Raw genomic sequence first — 22,859 nt, forward strand, 5'->3', positions numbered from 1 at the left:
ATTGCAATGCAGAATAAAAGTGAGTATAGGTGTTAGGCACCGGAATTCTCCCACTGCACGGATAGGACCCAAGCCTTGTCTTGTGCTGTGGTCTCCCATTCAGGCTCGGCAGCGGGGATGACTGCTGAGCACAGACTGCGGTTCCAGCGCCTTGCCCAGGCTTGTGCGGCATGTGGAGTTACTGCTGGCTCTCCAGCTAAGTCTATGGTGACTACTGGTATACACGTGCAGTGTTGCGTTCTGGAAGAGAAGTCCAGATTTCACCCTACTGAGCATGTCCAAGATGTGGCGCCTTCTCACTGGTGTTCGAACGTCAGCTGCTCTGGTGATGTGGCAGCTTCAGATTGGTCCACAGGCAAGGTCCTGTCTGCCTGTACATGAGCCTTGTGTATAAAAGGTCCTCAGTAGCACACGCCGGTGGGCTAGTATCTTGTGTGTTTGTTGTGTTGGTGGCGACTATACCACCCTGTGTGCACGTGTGCCACTAATAGCACTGCAAGAGTTTTTCTAGGCAGGCATTGTAGGGTGGGAACTCCCGCTTGAACTTAGCATCTGCATCGGGCATCCTCAGGCGCGTATGCTGAAGCACAACCGTGTGTTAGAGCAGGCTCAACCACCAGCTTAGTCTTCCCTGGGGGTTTAAGTTATAAGGACCCCAATTAGTATTTTTCTATATGCCTGCAGTCTAACAGGGTATTGTCCTTTTTACGTTGCTTCATAGTACCGCTCTGTGGTGTAACAGAGCTTGGTACTTTGCGCTCTGTGTACACTGAGTGACATTTAACTCAGTGTGCTTAAAGTGTTTTTGTTCAGCTCTGCTCTGCCATTGTGCTAGCTGCGGTTTCTCCATCACCGCATGGTGGACCTCGGTTTGCGAACGCACCTCATTATTATTTTGTAACTGGTGCGTTCCGCCAAAACTAATAATAGGTTTTGGACATGCTGGTTGTCCTAGGCAGATTTAGGGAAAACCTCCTCTGGGCTTTTGTGTTTTTAAACAGACTACAGATGGTAGTAGTACAGTCCGTTTCATTCCTTGCCCGGGTTTTTCATCTGGCCCATGGCCACAGATTCCAGCTAAAAACCCTGGAGTAAAGGGTTTGGGTGTGTCAGGGTCAGTGTTAGCTTTGTGTTTGCAAGAGTGCAGAGAAGAAGGCTCTGCAGAGAGAGCTCCACCTGTGTGAGGCAACACAGGCAACCGGAGCCAAACAGCCAAGGGAGCTGAAAGGCCTGGCACCCACAGCATACACGGCAGTGCAGTCATCCACGGCAATAGTTCTCGGAGGTAGACTGTCCTGTGCCCGGCTGCAATCTGGAGGATATCGTGTGCTGTGTTTTCCTGTAAGTTGGACATTAAATATACTTTTGTTTTGAACTTTGCTGAGTCTCTGCCTCATCACTGCTTAGTGTGGCTCCCACTGCACTACACTGTGTATGAGGACACAGTTTTTACTGTTTTACACAACACATCACAATATTGATGGTATATTATGTTTATGTATGTCATTGCATATGTTTAACCCCTTTCTGACATCTGACATACCATCCCGTCCATGGGACCCGGGCCCCTATGCCCATGGACAGGATAGTACGTCATAGCGATCAGCGGCGCTCACGGGGTGAGCGCCTTTGATCGCGGCCGGGTGTCAGCTGATTATCACAGCTGACACCCGGCACTGTGTCAGGGGCGGTCATCAGCGATCTCACACATGACAGTGATGTCCCCCCTGGGACAGTATAATAAAGTTAAAAAAAAGTGTAAAAATAATTTATAAAAAATTGCTAAATAAATTTAAAAAAAATTATCCCTAATAAATTCATTTTTTGGAAATAAAAAAAAACCAACACTATAAAAGTACACATATTTTTTATATCAAATTGTTTTCATTGCATAAAAGCGCCAAAACATAAAAAAAGACATAAATAAGGTATCGCTGTAATCGTACTGACCCAAAGAATAAAACCGCCTTATCAATTTTAAAGCATGCGGAACAGTGTAGACGCACCCCCCAAAAGAAATTCTTGAAATGCTGGCTTTTGTTCATTCTGAGTCCTAAAAATCAGAATAAAAAGAGATCAAAGAAGTCACATGTCTGAAAATGGTACCAATAAAAATGTCAACTCGTCCCGCAAAAATTAAGACCTCACATGGCTCGGTGGGTCAAAATATGGAAAAATTATAGCTCTCAAAATGTGGTGATGCAAAAACTATTTTTACAATAAAAAGCGTCTTTCAGCGTGCGACAGCTGCCAAATATAAAAACCCACCATAAGTAGTAAATTAAACCACCCTTTATAACCTCCTTAGTTAGGGAAAAATAATAAAATTAAAAAAATGTATTTATTTCCATTTTCCCATTAGGGTTAGGGTTAGGGCTAGAGTTAGGGTTAGGGCTAGGGTGAGGGCTAGGGTTAGGGCTGAGATTAGGGTTAGGGGTGTGTTGGGGTTAGGGTTGGAGTTAGAATTGGGGGGGTTTCCACTGTTTGGGCACATCAGGTACTCTCCAAACGCAACATGGCGTCTGATCTCAATTCCAGCCAATTCTGTGTTGAAAAAGTTAAATGGTGCTCCTTCCCTTCCAAGTGCTGCCATGTCCCCAAACAGTGTTTACCCCCACATATGGGGTATCAGCATACTCAGAACAAATTGGACAACAACTTTTGGGGTCCAATTTCTCCTGTTCCCCTTGGGAAAATAAAAAAATTGGGGACTAAAAGATCATGCCCGGGCGTTATAAACTTCTTTGAAGCACTGGGGGGTTCAAAGAGCTCACCACACATCTAGATAAATTCCTTAGGGGGTCTAGTTTCAAAATGGGGTCACTTGTGGGGTTTTACACTGTTTAGGTACATCAGGGGCTCTCCAAAGGCAACATGACACCTGCAGACCATTCCTTCAAAGTCTGCATTCCAAAGCATCACTACTTCCCTTCCGAGCACCGACGTATGCCCATACAGCAGTTTTCTCCCACAAATGGGGTATCAACATACTCAGGACAAATTGGACAACAACTTTTGGGGTCCATTTTCTCCTGGTACCCTTGGGAAAATAAAAAAATTGGGGACTGAAAGATCACGTTTGTGGAAAAAATATGATTTTTTTATTTTCACGCCTGGGCGTTATAAACTTCTTTAAAGCCCTTGGGGGTTCAAAGTGCTCACTACACATCTAGATAAGTTCCTTGGGGGGGTCTAGTTTACAAAATTGTGTCATTTGTGGGGGGTTTCACTGTTTAGGCACATCAGAGGCTTTCCAAACGCGGCATGGCGCCAAATCCCAATTCTAGCCAAAAAAGTCAAATGGCGCTGCTTCCCTTCTGAGCTCTGCCATGCGCCCAAATAGTGGTTTACCCCCACATGTGGGGTATCAGAATACTCAGGACAAATTACACAATAACTTTTAGGGTCCTGTTACCCATGGGAAAATAAAAATTTTGGGGGTGAAAAGATCATTTTTGTGGAAAAAATATGATTTTTTAATTGTACGGTTGTACTTTATAAACTTCTGTGATGCCCTTGGGGGGTTCAAAGTTCTCACCATACATCTAGATAAGTTCTTTAGGGGGTCTAGTTTCCAAATTAGTGTCATTTGTGGGGGGTTCCACTGTTTTGGCACATCAGGGGCTTTCCAAACGCGACATGGCGTCCGATCTCAATTCCAGCCATAAAAGTCAAATGGCGCTGCTTCCCTTCCGAGCTCTGCCATGTGCCCAAATAGTGGTTTACCCCCACATATGGGGTATCAGCGTACTCAGGACAAATTGCACAATAACTTTTGAGGTCCTGTTATCATTGGAAAAATAAAAATTGAGGGTGAATAGATCATTTTTGTGGAAAAAATATGATTTTTTAATTGTACAGCTGTACGTTATAAACCTCTGTGAAGCCCGTGGGGGTTCAAAGTTCTCACCACACATCTAGATAATTTCCTTGGGGGTCTAATTTCCAAAATGGTTTCATTTGTGGGGGGGTTTCCACTGTTTTGGCACATCAGGGGCTTTCCAAACGCGACATGGTGTCCGATCTCAATTCCAGCCAAAAAAGTCAAATGGCGCTGCTTTCCTTCCGAGCTCTGCCATGCACCAAAATAGTGGTTTACATTCACATATTGGGTATCAGCATACTCAGGACAAATTGCACAATAAGTTTTAGGGTCCTGTTACCCTTGGGAAAATAAAAATTGTGGGTGAAAAGATCATTTTTGTGGAAAAAATATGATTTTTTAATTGTACGGCTGTGCGTTATAAACTTCTGTGAAGCTCTTGTCTGTTCAAAGTTCTCACCACATATCTAGATAAGTTCCTTGGGGGGTCTAGTTTCCAAAATGTGGTTACTTGTGGGGGGTTTCCACTGTTTAGGCACATCAGGGGCTCTCCAAACGTGACATGGCGTCCGATCTGAATTCCAGCCAATTTTGCATTGAAAAAGTCAAACGGCGCTCCTTCCCTTCTGAGCTCTGCCATGCGCTGAAACAATGGTTCCCCCCACAAATCAGGTATCAGCGTACTCAGGAAAAATTGCACAATAACTTTTGCAGTCCAATTTCTTATGTTACCCTTGGTAAAATAAAAAAAAATTGTACCTGAATAAATTTTTTTGTGAAAAAAAGTTAAATGTTCATTTTTTTTAAACATTCAAAAAATTCCTGTGAAGAACCTGAAGGGTTAATAAACTTATTGAATGTGGTTTGGAGCACCTTGAGGGGTACAGTTATTAGAATGGTGTCACTTTTGGGTATTTTCTATCATATAGACCCCTCAAAGTGACTTCAAATGTGATGTGGTCCGTAAAAATAAAATGGTGTTGCAAAAATGAGAAATCGCTGGTCAACTTTTAACCCTTTTAACTTCCTAACAAAAAAAAATTTTGGTTCCAAAATTGTGCTGATGTAAAGTAAACATATGTGAAATGTTACTTATTAAGTTTTTTGTGTGCCATATCTCTGTGATTTAAGGGCATAAAAATTCAAAGTTGGAAAATTGCGAAATTTTCAAAATTTTCACCAAATTTCCATTTTTTTCACAAATAAACGCAAGTTATGTGAATGAAATTTTACCACTATCATGAAGTACAATATGTCACGAGAAAACAAGGTCAGAATCAGTGGGATCCATGGAAGCATTTCAGAGTTATTACCTCATAAAGGGACAGTGGTCAGAATTGTAAAAATTGGCCTGGTCATTAACGTGCAAACCACCCTTGGGGGTAAAGGGGTTAATATTTGGATTTTGAACCTGAATGTGTCTTTTAAATTATCATTTAAGGTAATATTTTATTTATTATACTATCTTTCTTCCTGAGCCAATCTAAGAGACTAATCACCAAGCTATTTTAGCTTAATGAATGGTTCAGGGAAATTCCAAGATGCAATGAGGTACGTCCTTCCTAACTGTTTAAAAGAGGCATGAGTTCAGCAGTGAAAGTAGAATCGACAGGAAACTTTCCAGTGTAAGCTGTCACTTCAAGAGCACAGACCACTGAAACAACGCGTTTAACTCTGTAAGTGTGAACTTTTTTTGGAATTACATTTTTGTCCTACAACATAGCACAAAATTCTTTGTTTTAAGTCATTTAGTTTCTCTTCTTGATGATAGTCAAAGATGTTTTCATATGTAACTGTATACTCCATTATACATCCTACCAATATTAGATATACTATATAGAATATAGACAAAATAAAATATTTATCCTCAATAATGTTTTGGATAATTTAATAAAAAAGTGTATTCTGTTTCCAGAACAGCCATATCACTTGTCGCTGGGTTGACTGAGCACAATGGACTATTTAATCCATCTTTTCCTACTTAGCTGTGGTAAGTTAATGATATTGCTCATATGATATTCTGGCTTAATTTCTCAGTAAATTCTACACTTTATAGTTCAACCTGAAATGTCATACTTTATCATAAAATGTTTATTTCTACTTAAAATACCAATGATAAAATATAACTTCTAGGCTGTAATACTTTTATATGTTGTCGTTAATGCTAAACCAAGTTACTGCATGGTAAAAATTGGTGATTTAAAGATAGACATCAATTTTTTTTTTATGGTCTGTTCTGTATTGCAGGTTTTCCATTGATATGTGTCACACATGGCTGGACGTATCACTCTTCATCCAACAACATGAACTATGACGATGCCCAAAAATATTGTAGGGAAAAATACACTGATATGGTAGCAATTCAAAACCGAGAAGAGATCAAGTATTTGAATGAGAATTTACCATTCAATGCAGCATATTATTGGATTGGTATTAGAAAAAACACTAAAACTGGCGAATGGACCTGGGTTGGTACCAACAAGGTTCTGACAAAGGAAGCTGAAAACTGGGCTAAGAATGAACCCAACAACAAGAGTGAGAATAAAAATGAGGATTGTGTTGAGATGTATGTAAAAAGGCGTATTGATTCTGGAAAATGGAATGATGAGCCCTGCAGTAAGAAAAAAGCAGCTTTGTGTTACACAGGTATGGAGTAATATGCCACAAGACGATTGCAACCAGGGCCAGACTGGCCATTTGGTAATTCTGGCAAATGCCAGAATGGCCTGTATGGTCATGGACTGCCCTGTCTATTATGTTGTTAACAGAATCGGTGTTCTCAAGTCATCCATACTATTAAGCATTGTGATGGAGCACAAAGTTGCTGACTCTATCACTTACCCCAGAAGGCCACATGAATCTTTAGAAATATTGGTTTTGTAGTATATATTGCTTTTCTTCATCCAGGGTAATATTAGTAATATATTCCATCTGGTTCTTGGGGGCTGAATGTCAGTCCCAGTCCGCACCTGATTGCAACACTTAGAGGATTAGGAAAACAAATGATTTTTCTTTCGTAGATGTCCCCTCATACTGTTCTGTAAGTGACGTCAGGTCTGCAATAGTAAGATTGATAAAAAAAAAAAAATAGAAAGATGTCAGAGTCCTTGGAAACCTTTATGTTCTGGAATACTGGTTATTCCAGTTAAACCATATAAAGATGCTCACAGTAGAAAAAAGCATCAGAGTAGGCAATGTGACTCACTGCCTCTATTTTCCACGTACATTTTGTTTTTGCTAATTGCAGTGCTTTTATTTTATTTTTTGCAGCTTCTTGCAACCCTTCTTCCTGCAGCAATCATGGGGAATGCATAGAAACGATTAATAACCACACCTGCAATTGCTCTGATGGATTTTTTGGAAAAGAGTGTGAGCATGGTAAGTGCATACATTGTCATATTTTTATCCACAACTTATTAATATCATATGCTTTATATCTCCAGATATAGATGGAAGTCTGAATATAACACTTTGCATTCCATTTTCCAGTTGTTACTTGTCCAGAGATTGGAAGAATCGATAATGGATCAGTTGTGTGCTCTCATGTGTATGGACATTTTGCCTACCAATCAAGCTGCGATTTCACATGTTCTGATGGACACCTTTTAGTTGGCTCTCAAAATCTCCAGTGCAAAGGAAATGGAGCTTGGGGATTCCAGATTCCACAATGTAAAGGTACATACATGATAAAGCATTGCTTGATCTTTTTCATGGTTGCTTGTCCATTAAGCCATTCAATATAACTATTGCCATTAGTCTACATACTGTAACATTCTATGAACCATGCAAGTATGATTAAGGACTGGCACATTGTAGAAGATGCTTTTGCAATTACTGTACACTCAATTTTTGATCTTTGACATTGAAGGAGTTGTAATGTCAGTCTTACAAATTGCCTTTAGGCTATCTGAAGTATATTATTTTTATTTGTTTAACAGCTATTCAATGCAATCGCCCAGATATACCAGATAATGGAGTTATGGACTGCTCCATTGATGGAGAAATTCTTGCAGAAAAGTCCACATGCAACTTCAGCTGCAAAGAAGGGTTCACCATGGTTGGATCTTCTTCAGTACTTTGCACAACTCCTGGTCAGTGGTCAGAAAACCCCCCAAAATGTGAAGGTAATAATGCTAGATAATCACTGCCTTCTAAATTGCATTAAGGTGCTTTTAACTGTATAGATATCTGCCTAGTTTCTGACCAATCAGAAAAATATTCATTCGATTTTTTGTTGGAAAATTTGATTGAAATCGGTCTCATCTGCCAGAAAACTGGTCTGCCATGCTTAAAAAATAGTGTTCCAATCATAATAATTGTAAAATGTGAACAGTTTCTTAATGATATCTGTAAGATATCTATATTATTGGGAAAAAATGGCTTCATTCAAGTAAGATCATGTCAAATGAGGTGATTGAGAACCAAACTAGTTTCACCACTTGTAAGATTGAATTGTGTGGCCACAGAGGCTGTTGGAGATGATGATTAGATGATGATTTGGATTCTCTTTTTTTTTTAGCTATTCAGTGTGACTATCCATCAGCACCAGAAAATGGAGCAAAGGACTGCTCTAGCAATAGAGAAATGCTACCATATAATTCTTCATGTAGCTTCAGCTGTAGTGAAGGTTTTATTTTAGAGGGAAATCCTTCAATTCAATGTCTCGCTCCTGGTCAGTGGTCTGCAGAATCCCCAACATGTGAAGGTACTATGGATTTCTTAATCTTTAGGCTCATTACTTAATTTAATGTAAATAAAATAAATGATGTACATACATACATTTAGAGTGTTGATCCAGGGATCTAATCTGATTTCTATATGTGGAGTTGAGAAGGAATTTGTCCCCTAATATTGAGCTATTGTCTGCCCCATGGGGTTTTTACTTTCTTCTTGATCAATATGTTAGGCAATAAGTTGAAGTCGATAGACTTGAGTCTATGTTCAACCTTAAAAACTTTGAAACTATGAAGCCACACCCCCAACGCTGATTAGCAGCTTATTGTCAGTAGGCAGTTTTCTGAGCTAAATGTGGAGCGCCCCCACCAGGGCCTAGCGGGGTACTTGGTACCGGGCCCGTTGATCTCAATGGGAGTTGTCACGGAAGCTGTGGCCCTGGGGCTCCATGGCAAAAGGGGGATGAATGAACAATGAAATAAAGTTTATGAATAGTTTGTGACGCCACCTGTGGTGTTCGGCAAGTGAGGTGTTAGGCTGACGCTGCATGCAGATCCTCTGGGACTGGTGGTGGGTTGCAGCAAAGATGGTGAAGCTCCCCACAGGTGGAGCTGTAGTTCCAGGGCAGTGTAGATGTAGCAATGGAGGAGAGGCACAGGCAGTGTAGAGGCCAGTGCCCAGATGTAGTAGTGCGGAGTGTAGTGATGCGGGAATAAGTGGAGGACACCAGGGCATTTAGTAGTTCCAAAGCTTTACTCACAGTCTGCAGTTCACACAGATGCCTGCCTCCGTGCTGTGTCCTCCGGGTCCTGGGCTCAGTCAACCTCCAGGCAAGATAGGATGCTCCCTTCCAACACTCCGCCAACATGTACCTTTCTGAACATCTCCTCTATAGCGCCTTTAAATGAAGTACTCCTAGTACTGAGTTACACTGGAGTGCCTCCTGACAGATGTTCCCAAGAACTCTACTTGTATGGCAGACAGCTGTAGCCTGCTTCAGGGACTCCTTACTCCTGAGTCCCGACTCACTATCCAAGTTGCTGTTGTGCCCCAAGTCTTAGATGGGAGTAGTGCATTTACAGCCCACTACTCCACCGGTGTCTGCTGCAGAACCATTAGTGTCCATACAACCTCGGGGACTGGGCCCCCGGCCTTGCGCTTAGAACTTCTAGCCAGGGTTCTCCTCTAACCCACGTTCTCTCTGTTCCCTTTTACTCCTTCGTTCCGTACTAATCCCTCTCTCTCATAGAAGGTCAGGTTTCAGTCCAATGTCTTTCTCCTTCTTTCCTTTCCTGTGCCAACTGGCTCAGATCACTGAGGCAGCTGCAGCACTCCTTCCTCCATCCCTCTTCCAGGGATCTCCTTTCCTCACTGAGTGACTCTCTCCAACTCACTGACTGACTAACTCTTCCCGCTATTTATGTATTCTAAACTCCACCCACCTCCCAGCACGTTTCGTGTTTCCAAGCAGGGAACCACCAAAGGTGCTCTGCTACTCTCTAAGCAAGGAGCCGCAATGTGGCTTTGCTACACTACTTTGTGGTGAGGGGTGCAGGTGTTGGAGCGTGGTTAGGAGTTCCCACCTTACTTGGATGGTGGGGCACCACAACTCAGGAGGAGGTGCAGTACCTCTGTGGCGACTGAAGCCTCCGGGGCGTCACACATGCTACATCTAAGAACTGATTGTATTACAACTGTTGCACTCAGTAAACGAAGCGATACAACACTGGAATCAAGGTTTCTTTTTTTGCATTAAGCTGCTCTCATATGAGGTAGCAAAAACCTCCGACAGATTCCCTTTAACAGCCTATTTCCTATTTTACGCTCAATTAAAATGTAACAAAATTCACATACTCATAGCAGGTTCTAATATCATTTCTGATCTCCTTTCTGCAGTCTGTGAAATTCACATACACTGCAGAATTTTTGGTAATGGTTGTAAATAAGAAACCAACGCGCAAGTCACATTCTAGAAAATATAGAACAAGGCCAGAGTTCTTATAGTATTAAATGAAGGTGCTGTGTATGCACACCATGGCAAGTATGCAGAAATAAACTAGGTACCTCTGGTCTGTAAAGTGTTGTTCCTTAGTATTTGTGTATAAAGTCACATTCTGGTTTAATGACCCTTTTGAGTGATATTTGTTCAATTTATTTTTCAGAATAATGCAATAACAAACTGGAATGTTTACATATGTTTTATTCCATGTCCATCTACTGTAACTGTGCAGTAATTCTACTACTAATGTATTACTATCTTTTTTATCTTGCAGCTATAAAGTGTAAGCGGCCATTGGAGCCAGAGAATGGATCAATGAGTTGTTTCAATGACCAAGAGGTGTTGCCATATAATTCCACGTGTAATTTCAGCTGTGATGAAGGACTTACTATTGTGGGCTTTCCATCCATACAATGCTCAGCTACCGGTCAGTGGACTGAAAACACACCGAAATGTGAAGGTAAGAAAGGCCTAGACTTTTATTAGCTTGAGTGTCAATCTGGTATGACAATGAGTTAATTTATTCGTCAATGATAAGAACAATAGCTCCATAAAAAGTAGATTACACTTTAGTCTTGTATAATACTAGCTCCATAAAATGTAGATTACATTTTGATTCTTGTGTTTTCTTTGTGCATAGCTATTCAGTGCGGGCGTCCAGAGACACCACTAAATGGGACCATGAGCTGCACAAGTTCGGGAGAGAAAATGCCAGAGAAATCCATCTGTAATTTTGAATGTGCAGACGGGTATTCACTTAAAGGACCCTCCTCAATACTATGTACTGCTGCCAAGCAATGGACAGGAGAAATCCCAAACTGTGAACGTAAGAAAAACATTTATTGCACTTGGTTGTTTTTTATGTACAACACTAGTCTAGAAACAAACTTTAACCTAGCTAAAAGCAAATCCTAAACCAGATATTCTCTGAACAGCTGTAGAGTGTCCCTCACTGGTCGCCCCTGAAAATGGTCTAATGGGATGCAAGGATGGAACCACCTACAACTCCATGTGTGAATTTTCCTGTTCTGAAGGTTTTGAAATGGTTGGATCATCTGAGCTTCGATGCTTGTCTTCTGGACAGTGGTCATTTTCAGTTCCTTTATGCAAAGGTAAACTTAAAAAACTCGTTTTTACATAATAAGAACATTTCAGATAGTTAAGATTGTAATATTTACTCAATCTAAAGTAATTCACAACTCCTAGAGCAATATTTCTCAATATCCTTTCTTTACTTCCAGCTGTTGAATGCCCTTTATTGACTTCTCCAAAGAAAGGTCACATGAACTGTCAAGATAAAACCAACTACAAGTCAGAATGTTCCTTTAGCTGTTTGGAAGGCTTCCAGCTGCTGGGATCACCAGTACTTACTTGCCAATCATCTGGAGCATGGACTTCATCTGTACCCAAATGTGAAGGTAAATGGTAAAAATGTTCTATCCAGGTGTATTATTGAAATCAGAAAATATTTATTGTTTATAAATGAATACTTTATCTTTGGTTTTCAATTCTTCTTCAGCTATTCAATGCCCTAGTCTGTCTGATCCTGAGGATGGCCGCATGGTCTGTTCAGATGCTGCAAACTACAAGACGCAATGTTCGTTTAGCTGCTTGAAAGGCTTCAGGTTAATTGGATCACCGGTACTCAGTTGCCAGATATCAGGAGCATGGACTTCATCTGTTCCCAGATGTGAAGGTAAATGTTGGTATCAACATTTTTACCCAGTTACCAAAAAGAATAAACTCTGGATGTAAAGAAGCCCAGGCTCCCTACTCAGGATTTCCCACCTTGAGTCAGGGCCAAAAGCTGCTACCAAACAGCAGCTCTCTCTTTGGGTTAAATGAACTCTCCATGCTTTATGGATGGCCATTTATTTGTATGAACACATGCAATACTACTCTGTAGAAGGGATAATGTATAGCCAATAGTAACTTCCAGTAGCATAATCACCTTTCTGCCAAGGGGCCTGATGAAGGCAACACCTTTGTAAGACAACACCTTAAAATTTTCAATTTTGCTAGAACATAATATGTCATCCACAAAAGATGAATGCATTTATACAAAGACAAGAAATAAACAAGGGGTATCCCCCATCTTGCTCATTTGTTTTCTAGCATTATATATATACACTCACTGGCCACTTTATTAGGTACACCATGCTAGTAAGGGGTTGGACCCCCTTTTGCCTTCAGAACTGCCTCAATTCTTCGTGGCAGAGATTCAACAAGGTGCTGGAAGCATTCCTCAGAGATTTTGGACCATATTGACATGATGGCATCACACAGTTGGCGCAGATTTGTCGGCTGCACATCCCTGATGCGAATCTCCCGTTCCACCACATCCCAAAGATGCTCTATTGGATTGAGATCTGGTGACTGAGGAGGCCATTTGAGTACAGTAAACTCATTGTCATGTTCAAGAAACCAATCTGAGATGATTCGAGCTTTATGACATGGCGCATTATCCTGCTGAAAGTAGCCATCAGATGTTGGGTACATTGTGGTCATAAAGGGATGGACATGGTCAGCAACAATACTCAGGTAGGCTGTGGCGTTGCAACGATGCTCAATTGGTACCAAGGGGCCCAAAGAGTGCCCAGAAAAAATTCCCCACACCATGACACCACCACCACCAGCCTGAACCGTTGATACAAGGCAGGATGGATCCATGCTTTCATGTTGTTTACGCCAAATTCTGACCCTACCATCCGAATGTCGCAGCAGAAATCGAGACTCATCAGACCAGGCAACGTTTTTCCAATCTTCTACTGTCCAATTTCGATGAGCTTGTGCAAATTGTAGCCTCAGTTTCCTGTTCTTAGCTGAGAGGAGTGGTACCCAGTGTGGTCTTCTGCTGCTGTAGCCCATCTGCCTCAAAGTTCGACGCACTGTGCGTTCAGAGATGCTCTTCTGCCTACCTTGGTTGTAACGGGTGGCAATTTGAGTCACTGTTGCCTTTCTATCAGCTCGAACCAGTCTGCCCATTCTCCTCTGACCTCTGGCATCAACATGGCATTTCCGGCCACAGAACTGCCGCTCACTGGATTTTTTTTCTTTTTCGGACCATTCTCTGTAAACCCTAGAGATGGTTGTGCGTGAAAATCCCAGTAGATCAGCAGTTTCTGAAATTCTCAGACCAGCCCTTCTGGCACCAACAATCATGCCACGTTCAAAGGCACTCAAATCACCTTTCTTCCCCATACTGATGCTCGGTTTGAACTGCAGGAGATTGTCTTGACCATGTCTACATGCCTAAATGCACTGAGTTGCCGCCATGTGATTGGCTGATTAGAAATTAAGTCTTAACACACAGTTGGACAGGTGTACCTAATAAAGTGGCCAGTGAGTGTATGTACAGTATATATACAGTATGTAGTTACTAAGAATCTAGTTTTCTTATTTTTGTAGCTGTCCAATGCAAAGCTCTTGTTGCTCCAACAATGGGAAAAATGAATTGCAGTCAAGCAGATTTTGGATATGGTACCCTGTGCACATTTGCTTGTGAATATGATCTACTACTAACTGGAGCAGACTTTCTAGAATGTGAGAGCACCGGACTTTGGAATAGAAAGGTCCCAACTTGTGAAGGTAATTTCCATTAGCATATAACAGAGAGTGTTCTCTACATATCACATATCACTACAGTTTTCTGTTTGCCTCTCCTCTGTAGCTGTGCCGCAGATTACAGCCACAAACGTAGCAGTTGGAATCATTGCATCGGGGGCGTCTGTGTTGTCAATTGCCTCTCTCATCATCTGGCTCATAAAGCGCATGCGCAAAACAGGTACGTGATAAAGCCGAGATTGTCTCATTGTATTCATGGGGCTATTTCATCAGACGTGCAGCTCTGTAAATATAGGAGAAATTAATACATCTAATGTCATTTATTAATTGTAGATTTATTTATTTACAGCAAAGACATTTACCCCAACGAAGTAAGTTACTATTCTGCCTAAACATTCCTTTAATCATTGATGTAAAGCAAGCCGCTTATTCATATTACTCTAACTCTTCTTTACAGCAGTTACCAACATCTTGAAGCAGCAGGAATCTACCAGAACACTGACGATAGTGGGGGCAATGTGTAATAAGCGGTAGGTGACTTTATATGGCGGTATTTTACAGTTCTCCGAATATTGTGCCACTCAAGTATTCTCTGCTAGATAATGATGTAAAAGAACAAATTACATTTCCTCTTTACAGTTGATTATTAAATCCCTTTGGTCTTTTTACACAACTTATATGACAATTGTTGTAAAATATGTATATTCCCTAGATACAGAATCCATGTGTAGCTGTGCAGCTACAGCCGCATTAATCTGCTCATGACCATCATTAATAATACACCTTAGCATAGGTTTTTTGCAGTACTATTATGTGTTGCACACTTATCCCCATGAGGGTATCTCAGTACACCTTTGGATAGTGTTTTTCTATCCATATATCCTTCTTACATAGGCCATAAAGGAGATTTGAAAAAGACCCTACTGAAGTTGACCTGTCAACAGATTTCACTGTTCTGACTGCATACATTATTAAATAGATTTCTTAGACCCAATGAAGCTGGTGTACCCAAGTTGAAAATGCAGTAAATACACCAGCCTCATCAAGTCTAAGAGAGCTATTTTATAATATATGGAAGATGTATTGTGTAATCTGCTGACAGATATATCTAAAATATAGTCTGTAGGAGAAAAAAGGGATTCTGAATGAAAACATGTCACGTAGATGGAGAGCGTCTGTTGATATATTGAACAGCCATTTTTCTACTATGTAGCCTTCATGTATTAGGGTGAAAGATGCCATTTTTATCAGAATTATTTATCAGGCACTGTTTTAATGAAAGCGGTGGCTATAGTAAAGCCTGAAGAATGAATTGTGTGCGTTTTTTTTCTTTTTGCAGGGTTCTTGTACTTGAAAATTGTATATGGAAAAAAAGCATCCATCTTTACACTGGTGAACTGACATCGTAAAGCAGATGCTACTACTGAATTGTAGAGATGTTATCCTGAAATGTCACTGGAACTGATGTAGCCTGGATGTGGGGCCTTTCAGTGATTGTGGTACTAAATGTTTTATTATGGCTGTGCTTCCAAGTACACTGGAATACTAGTATTATTTTTATTGACATTAATAGGATATGAACAACCTGCACATTGAGTTTTCCCTTCTCATATACATTTCATAATTTAGTATTCTATGAGCAAGGGTGGACATATCATTGGTGCAAACAAGAGGTAAGGGGGCCACTACCACCTCGAAAGCAGGCGAAATTGGGCATTATGATGAGCTGTTGGACTGCAAAGGGGCCATATACTGTTCTTGTGCAGGGACCCTTTTCTATCTGTGTCCACAATTGCTTATGAGCAGACTAAACAAGTGTTTTGAGCTGTATAGATGAGAAACGAATACTCGGCCTTTTATACTGGGGACATTTTGAGTTATCAGTAAGGCAATATAAAATATGTATCTGTTTATAACAGTCGGTATAGATTGTAATCCCAATGGGATAAAATAGGTGTTTTTTTATAATATTGTTGTTTCTTGGTGTATAGAGAGAAAAAACACAATCACATTAATGGTTTTGACCCAAAATGAAAATGTTTATGGCCTGTCAGCACATTGAGCAAATTCAGCATTTGCAATTTTTTAAAGCCAATTTTCTTTACTTGTCATGTGATGTTTTCTAGGGAAAAAAGTCACATGTTCCTCTAAAATGTTGCCAAAGTTTTAGGCATACAAAAACAATTTCACAGTGGGACTGGAGAACATTTGCAACAAAAATTTGAGACTTTTCAAAAAGTCACAAATGAAGAATCAGGTGACAACATCTGCGAATTCTAAATTCCACCCACATTAGAAAACTAAAAACAAAAAACATTAGATGAACACATAAAAAAGTGACTTTAAAAAGGCGCAAATGGAAAGATGAATGTGTCACAAGGAAAAAGGTGCTAAGCACCAAAAACTTGGCAAAGAGCAGGCACAAACTCAATAGTGAATCGGGCCCTTCGTGATTATGCCAGCATGACAGGACCAGCTGTCACTCATCTGGCACTTCATCATGCAGTCCAGTCACACAAATGTTCTTCGTATAAAACCTCTTCAGCTATCTGATGGCCCCGTCACACACAGCGAGATCGCTAGCGAGATCGCTGATTTTGTGACGTCACAGCGATCTCACCAGCGACATCACTGTGTGTGACACACATCAGTGACTGGCACCCCCACCGGGTATCGCTGATCGTGCAAGATTGTCCTGGGCCATTTCTTGATTGTTGGTCTCCCGCTGGCCAGCAAACGTGTGGCAGCGGGAGAGCAACAATCAGCGACGCTGCATGCTGGTATCTAAGGTAAACAGTGGGTAACTAAGAGCCGAGCGACTCTTGGATACCCGCTGTTTACACTGGAAACCAGTGTGCACGCTGGTATCTAAGGTAAACAGCAGGTAACCAAGAGCCGCGTGGCTCTTAGTTACCCACTGTTTACCCTAGATACCAGCTTGCTCACTGATCCTGATCGCTGGTGAGTCTGTCTATGTGACAGCTCACCAGCGATCAGCAAACGATGTCCCAGCGATCCCATCCATGCCGGATCGTTGGTGGGATCGCTGGGACATCGTTGTGTGTAACGGCAGCTAAGAGTAGTAGGCAAACCAATAACTGATACAGCTGATAAAAGGGTCATGATCCCTACTCAGTCATGTAGATGCTGCCATTTAGTTTCTATAGTGATTTGTTGTCATATTGTGACAATATTATAGACAGTATGAGAGAGAGAATAAAAATATAGTGTAAATGTGTATGCAAATATTGGAATAAGTGGCATTTTATTAAAATATGTTTTGTATTGTATCATCTGACAACACAGAAGCAACAGCACTAATTTGTAAATTCTCAAATGGGTTGTCCAATACATTTATATTGATGGCATATCCCTAGGATGGGTTATCAATATCAGATTAATAGGGGTGCGTCAGCTAGCACTCCCTGTGACGGCAGCAGGCGGATGGGATCAGTTGTGAAGTGGAACAGTACAGCTCCATAAACTGCATAGTGGCTGCAGCAGGCTACTGCAGATCTACCATACTCATTCAAATTGGGGCAGATGTGCAATACCCAGCCGCAACCACTATACAGTTGATGAATTTGTAATGTGCAGCTCCGCAATTGAGCACTTCCGGCCGACAGCACCAGGAGCAGCTGATAGGTGGGGGTACTAATTGTAACATCCCCATCAATCTGGTATTGATGACCTATCCTAAATATAAGTCATAAATATAAAGATATTGGACAAACCCTTAAGGTATTATATATGATGTGTGAATGACTCCACAAGAGCGGGTGAAACATTAATTAATATTTAAAGGTATTTATATTATTTATTTTAATAAATTGGGATTATTGTTTTATTATGTAACATAATGTCACATAACCTGAATCAATTTATAATAAAATGTTTCCATCACTGTACAAGTATTGTTTCTTTTAAGTTGCACACAATTTAAATGGGAGCACATCTTCAAAAACTCTGTAGCGGCTCTAATTAGATATTTACCAAGAAATAATCAAAAACGCAGAATGATCAATGCAAAGATCAATATCCACTACACATAGAAAGCAAACTATATTACACAATATATTACGAGTTGATTCCAAAGACATTTATGAGGTACAAGGACACTTGTAAAAAGACTTTAGCTTTGTACATGCTTATACAATACAAGTTATAACGTTTGTAGACTATCAAACAATAGCAATGAAGGATAATACTGATTTCAGCCATAATGCTCATCCAGCAAGCAGGGAATATGCACTGGCGCTGATGATGTAATTAGGCTAAGACTAAGTGAACACAACCGTATTTTCAGTCCAAGTTGTGTCCTTGAATTAACAGACAGCACTTGAACCAATGTTATTCAATTGGGCTACTCAGGTGTGTGTTTTTTTCACTGAATGAATGTCAGCCTGCACTAGTCTTTTCAGTAATTTGGATGAATCTCATCTGTCCAAGTCTATGGGTGCACAAAAATAACAAATCCCATACAGATCATCTGCAGGGCTGCCACTAGGAACTTCAGGGCCCCATACTGGCAACATTTTTGGGCCTCCTTGAGACTCTTCCCAGGCTCCACCTCCTCACCTCGAATCTTCCACAGTCCCACCACCCACTGTTGGTGGGTTGTGACATTATACACAGGAGCTCTGTATATAGTATACAGTGTATAGTGTATAAGGAGGCTGATCGCCGTATAATCGATAGGAGGTATGTGTTGCAGAGATAGCTGCTCCCCGTGATGCAACTCAGAATATTTTGCTTTAGTACACGTGAGCACTAAGATTTTGTTTCGTGCATCTGTGTCTGGGTTGTGGGTCGCAATTAGAGATGGGTGGGTATGGCTACTCATATACCTCACATGTGGGTGTGGTTAGAGTCTACATGATGGGGGCTGTTGTTTCGCACATGGTCTGTGGCTGAAAGTGTGGAGACCTCCATGGCCTGTGCGCAGAGGGAGAAGTATTCCTGTGTATGGGGTTCCAGACTGAGCATGAGTGCTGGACATTACCCCAGCCTGAGGGAGCAGAACCTGTGCCCCAACCTGTGTGAGGTCAGGGTCATGTGACCTGGCCAGGTAAGTTAGTACTGGCTGGTGTCTTGGGAGAGCAGGAACTCCCACATAGCTCTTGGAGGAGCTAGAGGACTGTGATTTGGACACTGATGCTTTGTTTTGCCTGCTCTATAAGGCTGGTTTCCTTTTTGTTGTTGATTCCGGGTTTATGAAGCAAATAAACCCATATGGACTTTGAAAAGTGTGTGCCTCCTGTCTTCGGCTAGTTTCACACTTGCTTTTTTTTGCAGCGCGTTTTTCCCGCAAAAAAATGCATTGAAAAAACGCATACAAAAGCATACAACTGCTGCGTTTTTTTCAAGCAATTTATGAGCATGCATGAAAAAAACGCAGCGTTTTTATGCGTTTGTATGCGTTTTTAGTGCGTTTTTACCGCGTTTGCATTTTTTTCCAACATTAGTTGGCCCCTCACACTAACCCAAACCATGACTTTACTAACCCTAACCCTGACCCTAACCATAACCCTAACCCTGACCCTAACCCTTAACCAAACCATACTTAACCCTAACCCAAACCCTAAACCCTAACTAACCCTAACCCTAACCCTGACCCTAACCCTTAACCAAACCATACTTAACCCTAACCCTAACCCTGACCCTAACCCTAACCCTAACCCTGACCCTAACCCTTAACCAAACCATACTTAACCCTAACCCTGACCCTAACCCCAACCCTAACCCTGACCCTAACCCTTAACCAAACCATACTTAACCCTAACCCTGACCCTAACCCTAACCCTAACCCTAACCCTGACCCTAACCCTTAACCAAGCCATACTTAACCCTAACCCTGACCCTAACCCCAACCCTAACCCTGACCCTAACCCTTAACCAAACCATACTTAACCCTAACCCTGACCCTAACCCTAACCCTAACCCTAACCCTTAACCAAACCATACTTAACCCTAACCCTGACCCTAACCCCAACCCTAACCCTGACCCTGACCCTAACCCTAACCCTAAACCCCTAAATTCCATGGTTAAAAAAAAAAACGCATGTGCAAAAAAACGCATACATGAGCATGCCAGTGCGCATGTATGCGCATCCATAGGCTATAATGGCCATTTTTAGCGCAAAACGTGCGCATATGTGCGCATGCGCTTTTTTGCAGGGCCAAAAAATGCAACATGCTGCGTCTGGAAAATCCAAACGCACACCCCAAAAAAACGCAGCGCATGAAAATCGCATACATGCGCTTACCAGCGCGCAGGTATGCGCACCCATGTTAAATATAGGGGAAAAAACGCATGCGCAGGTATGCGTTTTTTTCCAGCACTAAAAAACGCAAATGTGAAACCAGCCTTCCTCCTGTTGAACCTGAGTGAGTACAATCTCTATAGTTGGTTGAGAATGTGGGCGTCGGTCCAGGAGGTACCTGAGAGGACTACAGCAGGTGTTTGCTGTGGGTCAGCGGGTCCACGAACTCCGGACGGCTGGCGGTGGATTGGTGAGTCCACAAAATCTGCGGAGCCATGCAGAGTGGAACGGAACCTTGCAGAGCCATGCGGAGAGGTGCAGACTGCCATGCACAGGTGGTGAGGGCCTGAGAGGGCATGCAGAGTCCATGGCATGCACCCCAAGGAGGGATGGTTGCTTGAAAGGGGGTGAAGTCCCAAAAGGGGGCGGTGACCCAAACAGGGAAGTTGCCCAAAAAGGAGTGGCGTTCTTAAAAGGGGATGATAATCCAAATAGGGATGGCTACCCAGAAAGTAGAGGTGGTGAATGCACCATTGGACTGTAGCCAGGAACAGCGAAGTTCATTCTATGCAGGTTCATGCTACAGTTTGGATTGCTCAGCCAGTGAGGCGTCACAATTGTGGCCTTTCTGGCTATATGGAGAAGGTGTCATGGGACTGATAGACCCGGGGAGTGGAGTGTCTTACTAAGAGCCCCTCCGGAACACTCTAGGTCACCTGGGACGAAAGTAAGTGGCATGTGTGAGGACATTAAAGGACATCTGATAGCCTGCCTGTACATTGTCAAGGCGGAGGTTTCCACATACCACATGGTGGGTGTAGCTCCGGACTTGCGGTATCCTGTGGTAATTGATCGGGACTTGGAAGTACTGTGGGACTGGTGGATACAGGGAGAGGTGTCTGTAGAAATAATGTGTATAAGATCTAATAAAGAGGAGGAAATAGTACCCCCTAGACTTGACAGTCCCAAGTTAGGCGTGACCAAGGAAAATGGTGGATGCGCCCAACTTAGCAACATGACGGGCAAAGAAATATAAGAAAGTATGACCGGACGGAAGTGTGGGTCTGACCAACTCTGGGACTTGGCAGAGGTGACCAAAATTGTGACCGCTGAAGATGAGGTAGCTCAAGGAGAGGAGACCGACACCTGTTTAAGTGGGGACTGCTGGTTCCAGGTTGACTGACTGAGTAGTGGTGACTCCCATTCAGACGGTGACGCAAGGGGAAAAGAGTGCATTAAGGTTGACCCGGGTACGAATGTCAAGTCCTCCTCTCATCGCTGGGGATGCGGCGGCTGCAGAAAGGCAGGACAGGCTACATCCTCTGAGAAGAGGCGTGAAGAAGAGGCAGGGTAAGGGGAAAACAAGGTTAATGTCCTTGATAAAGAGGTCACTTTATCACTAACAAAGCCAGCACTGAGGTAGTCAATAACCCAGGGTGGTGGTAGGTATCCAGCAGCTAAAATCACAGTTGGAGAACAACTCTAAGAAAAAACAGAGAGCCCACATGAGAAGCTATCCGATTTGACCGCTGTCACCCGACAGCTAGAGAATCAAATCGACAAGCTAAGGCTACTTTCACACATCAGGTTTCCGGCGTCAGGCGCGATCCGGCGTCGTGCCGGAATGCCGGATCCGGCAAATGTTTTGTAAAACCTGATGTGCCGGATCCGGTTTTCTGCCGGATCCGTCTTGTTCTTGACAGACAAAACCGGATCCGTCTCATCCGGTTCATCCGTTTTTCTATCCGTTTTTCGACGGATTACGCCGGATCCGGTTTTTAAAATTGACCCTTGTGGCCTTCCGAACGGGATTGGCTACTGGAAAACTATATATAGCATGTTCCTACAGCCCTTCTTTGACAGGTTGTAGAGAAGAAAGTGCAGGTTGGAGAGAAGAGCAAGTTACTGGCGAAGATGGATGTTGTCATTGGAAATATTACCACTAGAAGTTCTGTGACGGTTTCAGTAATGAGGGACAATTTTGCACTATACTTTATGTCACCTCAAGGCAGAGTACACTGGCAGGATGACAGAGTGTGAAAGATTTGTGCCCTAACCAAACTTGTGTACCTTCTGGACCAACAGTATATACCTTTGCCAACCAAAGTTGGCTATCTTGTCATGGTCTTACTATTTTTAGCTTTAGGCCACAGGTGTGTACCTGGTTGTGTTTTATGCAAAGTATTTCACCTTTTAACAAAAGTTGTGTACATTGTTAGGAAATCACCAACAATAAACACAACTTTTTAGGTGAAATACTTTGCTTCAAACACAACCAGGAACACAACTGTGGCAAAAAGCTAAAATTTACCCACAGTTATATACCTGGTTTTGAATACCTTTTTACCTTTGAAATACCCTGTATTTAACCTTTTTTTTAAACATAGTTCGCCGCAGAAAGAAATGACAGACAACCATTGTGAAACGATAATTTAACTTTTATTTAAATTTTTTTTTTTTTTTGTAAAATGTTTTTAAAGTGCAAAAAACTTTTTTAATAAAGGTTTTAAACCCAATGGGCATTTTTATTAAAAAA

General features: G+C 41.9%; 1 protein-coding gene across 1 annotated transcript; it reads left to right on the top strand.

The window, feature by feature from the left end:
* The first annotated feature begins 5,434 nt into the window (after window positions 1-5,434).
* Window positions 5,435-17,955, top strand: LOC141065997 (E-selectin-like). The gene is made up of 17 exons (XM_073557949.1): window positions 5,435-5,499; window positions 5,739-5,813; window positions 6,071-6,469; window positions 7,094-7,201; window positions 7,313-7,498; window positions 7,762-7,947; window positions 8,343-8,528; window positions 10,771-10,956; window positions 11,137-11,322; window positions 11,432-11,608; window positions 11,738-11,914; window positions 12,016-12,192; window positions 13,905-14,084; window positions 14,167-14,280; window positions 14,410-14,431; window positions 14,518-14,590; window positions 15,400-17,955. Exons 2-16 carry the CDS (start codon window positions 5,777-5,779, stop codon window positions 14,582-14,584), a joined length of 2,388 nt encoding a protein of 795 aa, XP_073414050.1. The 5' UTR covers window positions 5,435-5,499; window positions 5,739-5,776; the 3' UTR covers window positions 14,585-14,590; window positions 15,400-17,955.
* Window positions 17,956-22,859: the final 4,904 nt, after the last annotated feature.

Source organism: Dendrobates tinctorius, unplaced genomic scaffold (assembly GCF_039654945.1).
Source record: "Dendrobates tinctorius isolate UK_male_01 unplaced genomic scaffold, ASM3965494v1 ptg000012l, whole genome shotgun sequence".
In the NCBI taxonomy this organism is placed as follows: Eukaryota; Metazoa; Chordata; class Amphibia; order Anura; family Dendrobatidae; genus Dendrobates; species Dendrobates tinctorius.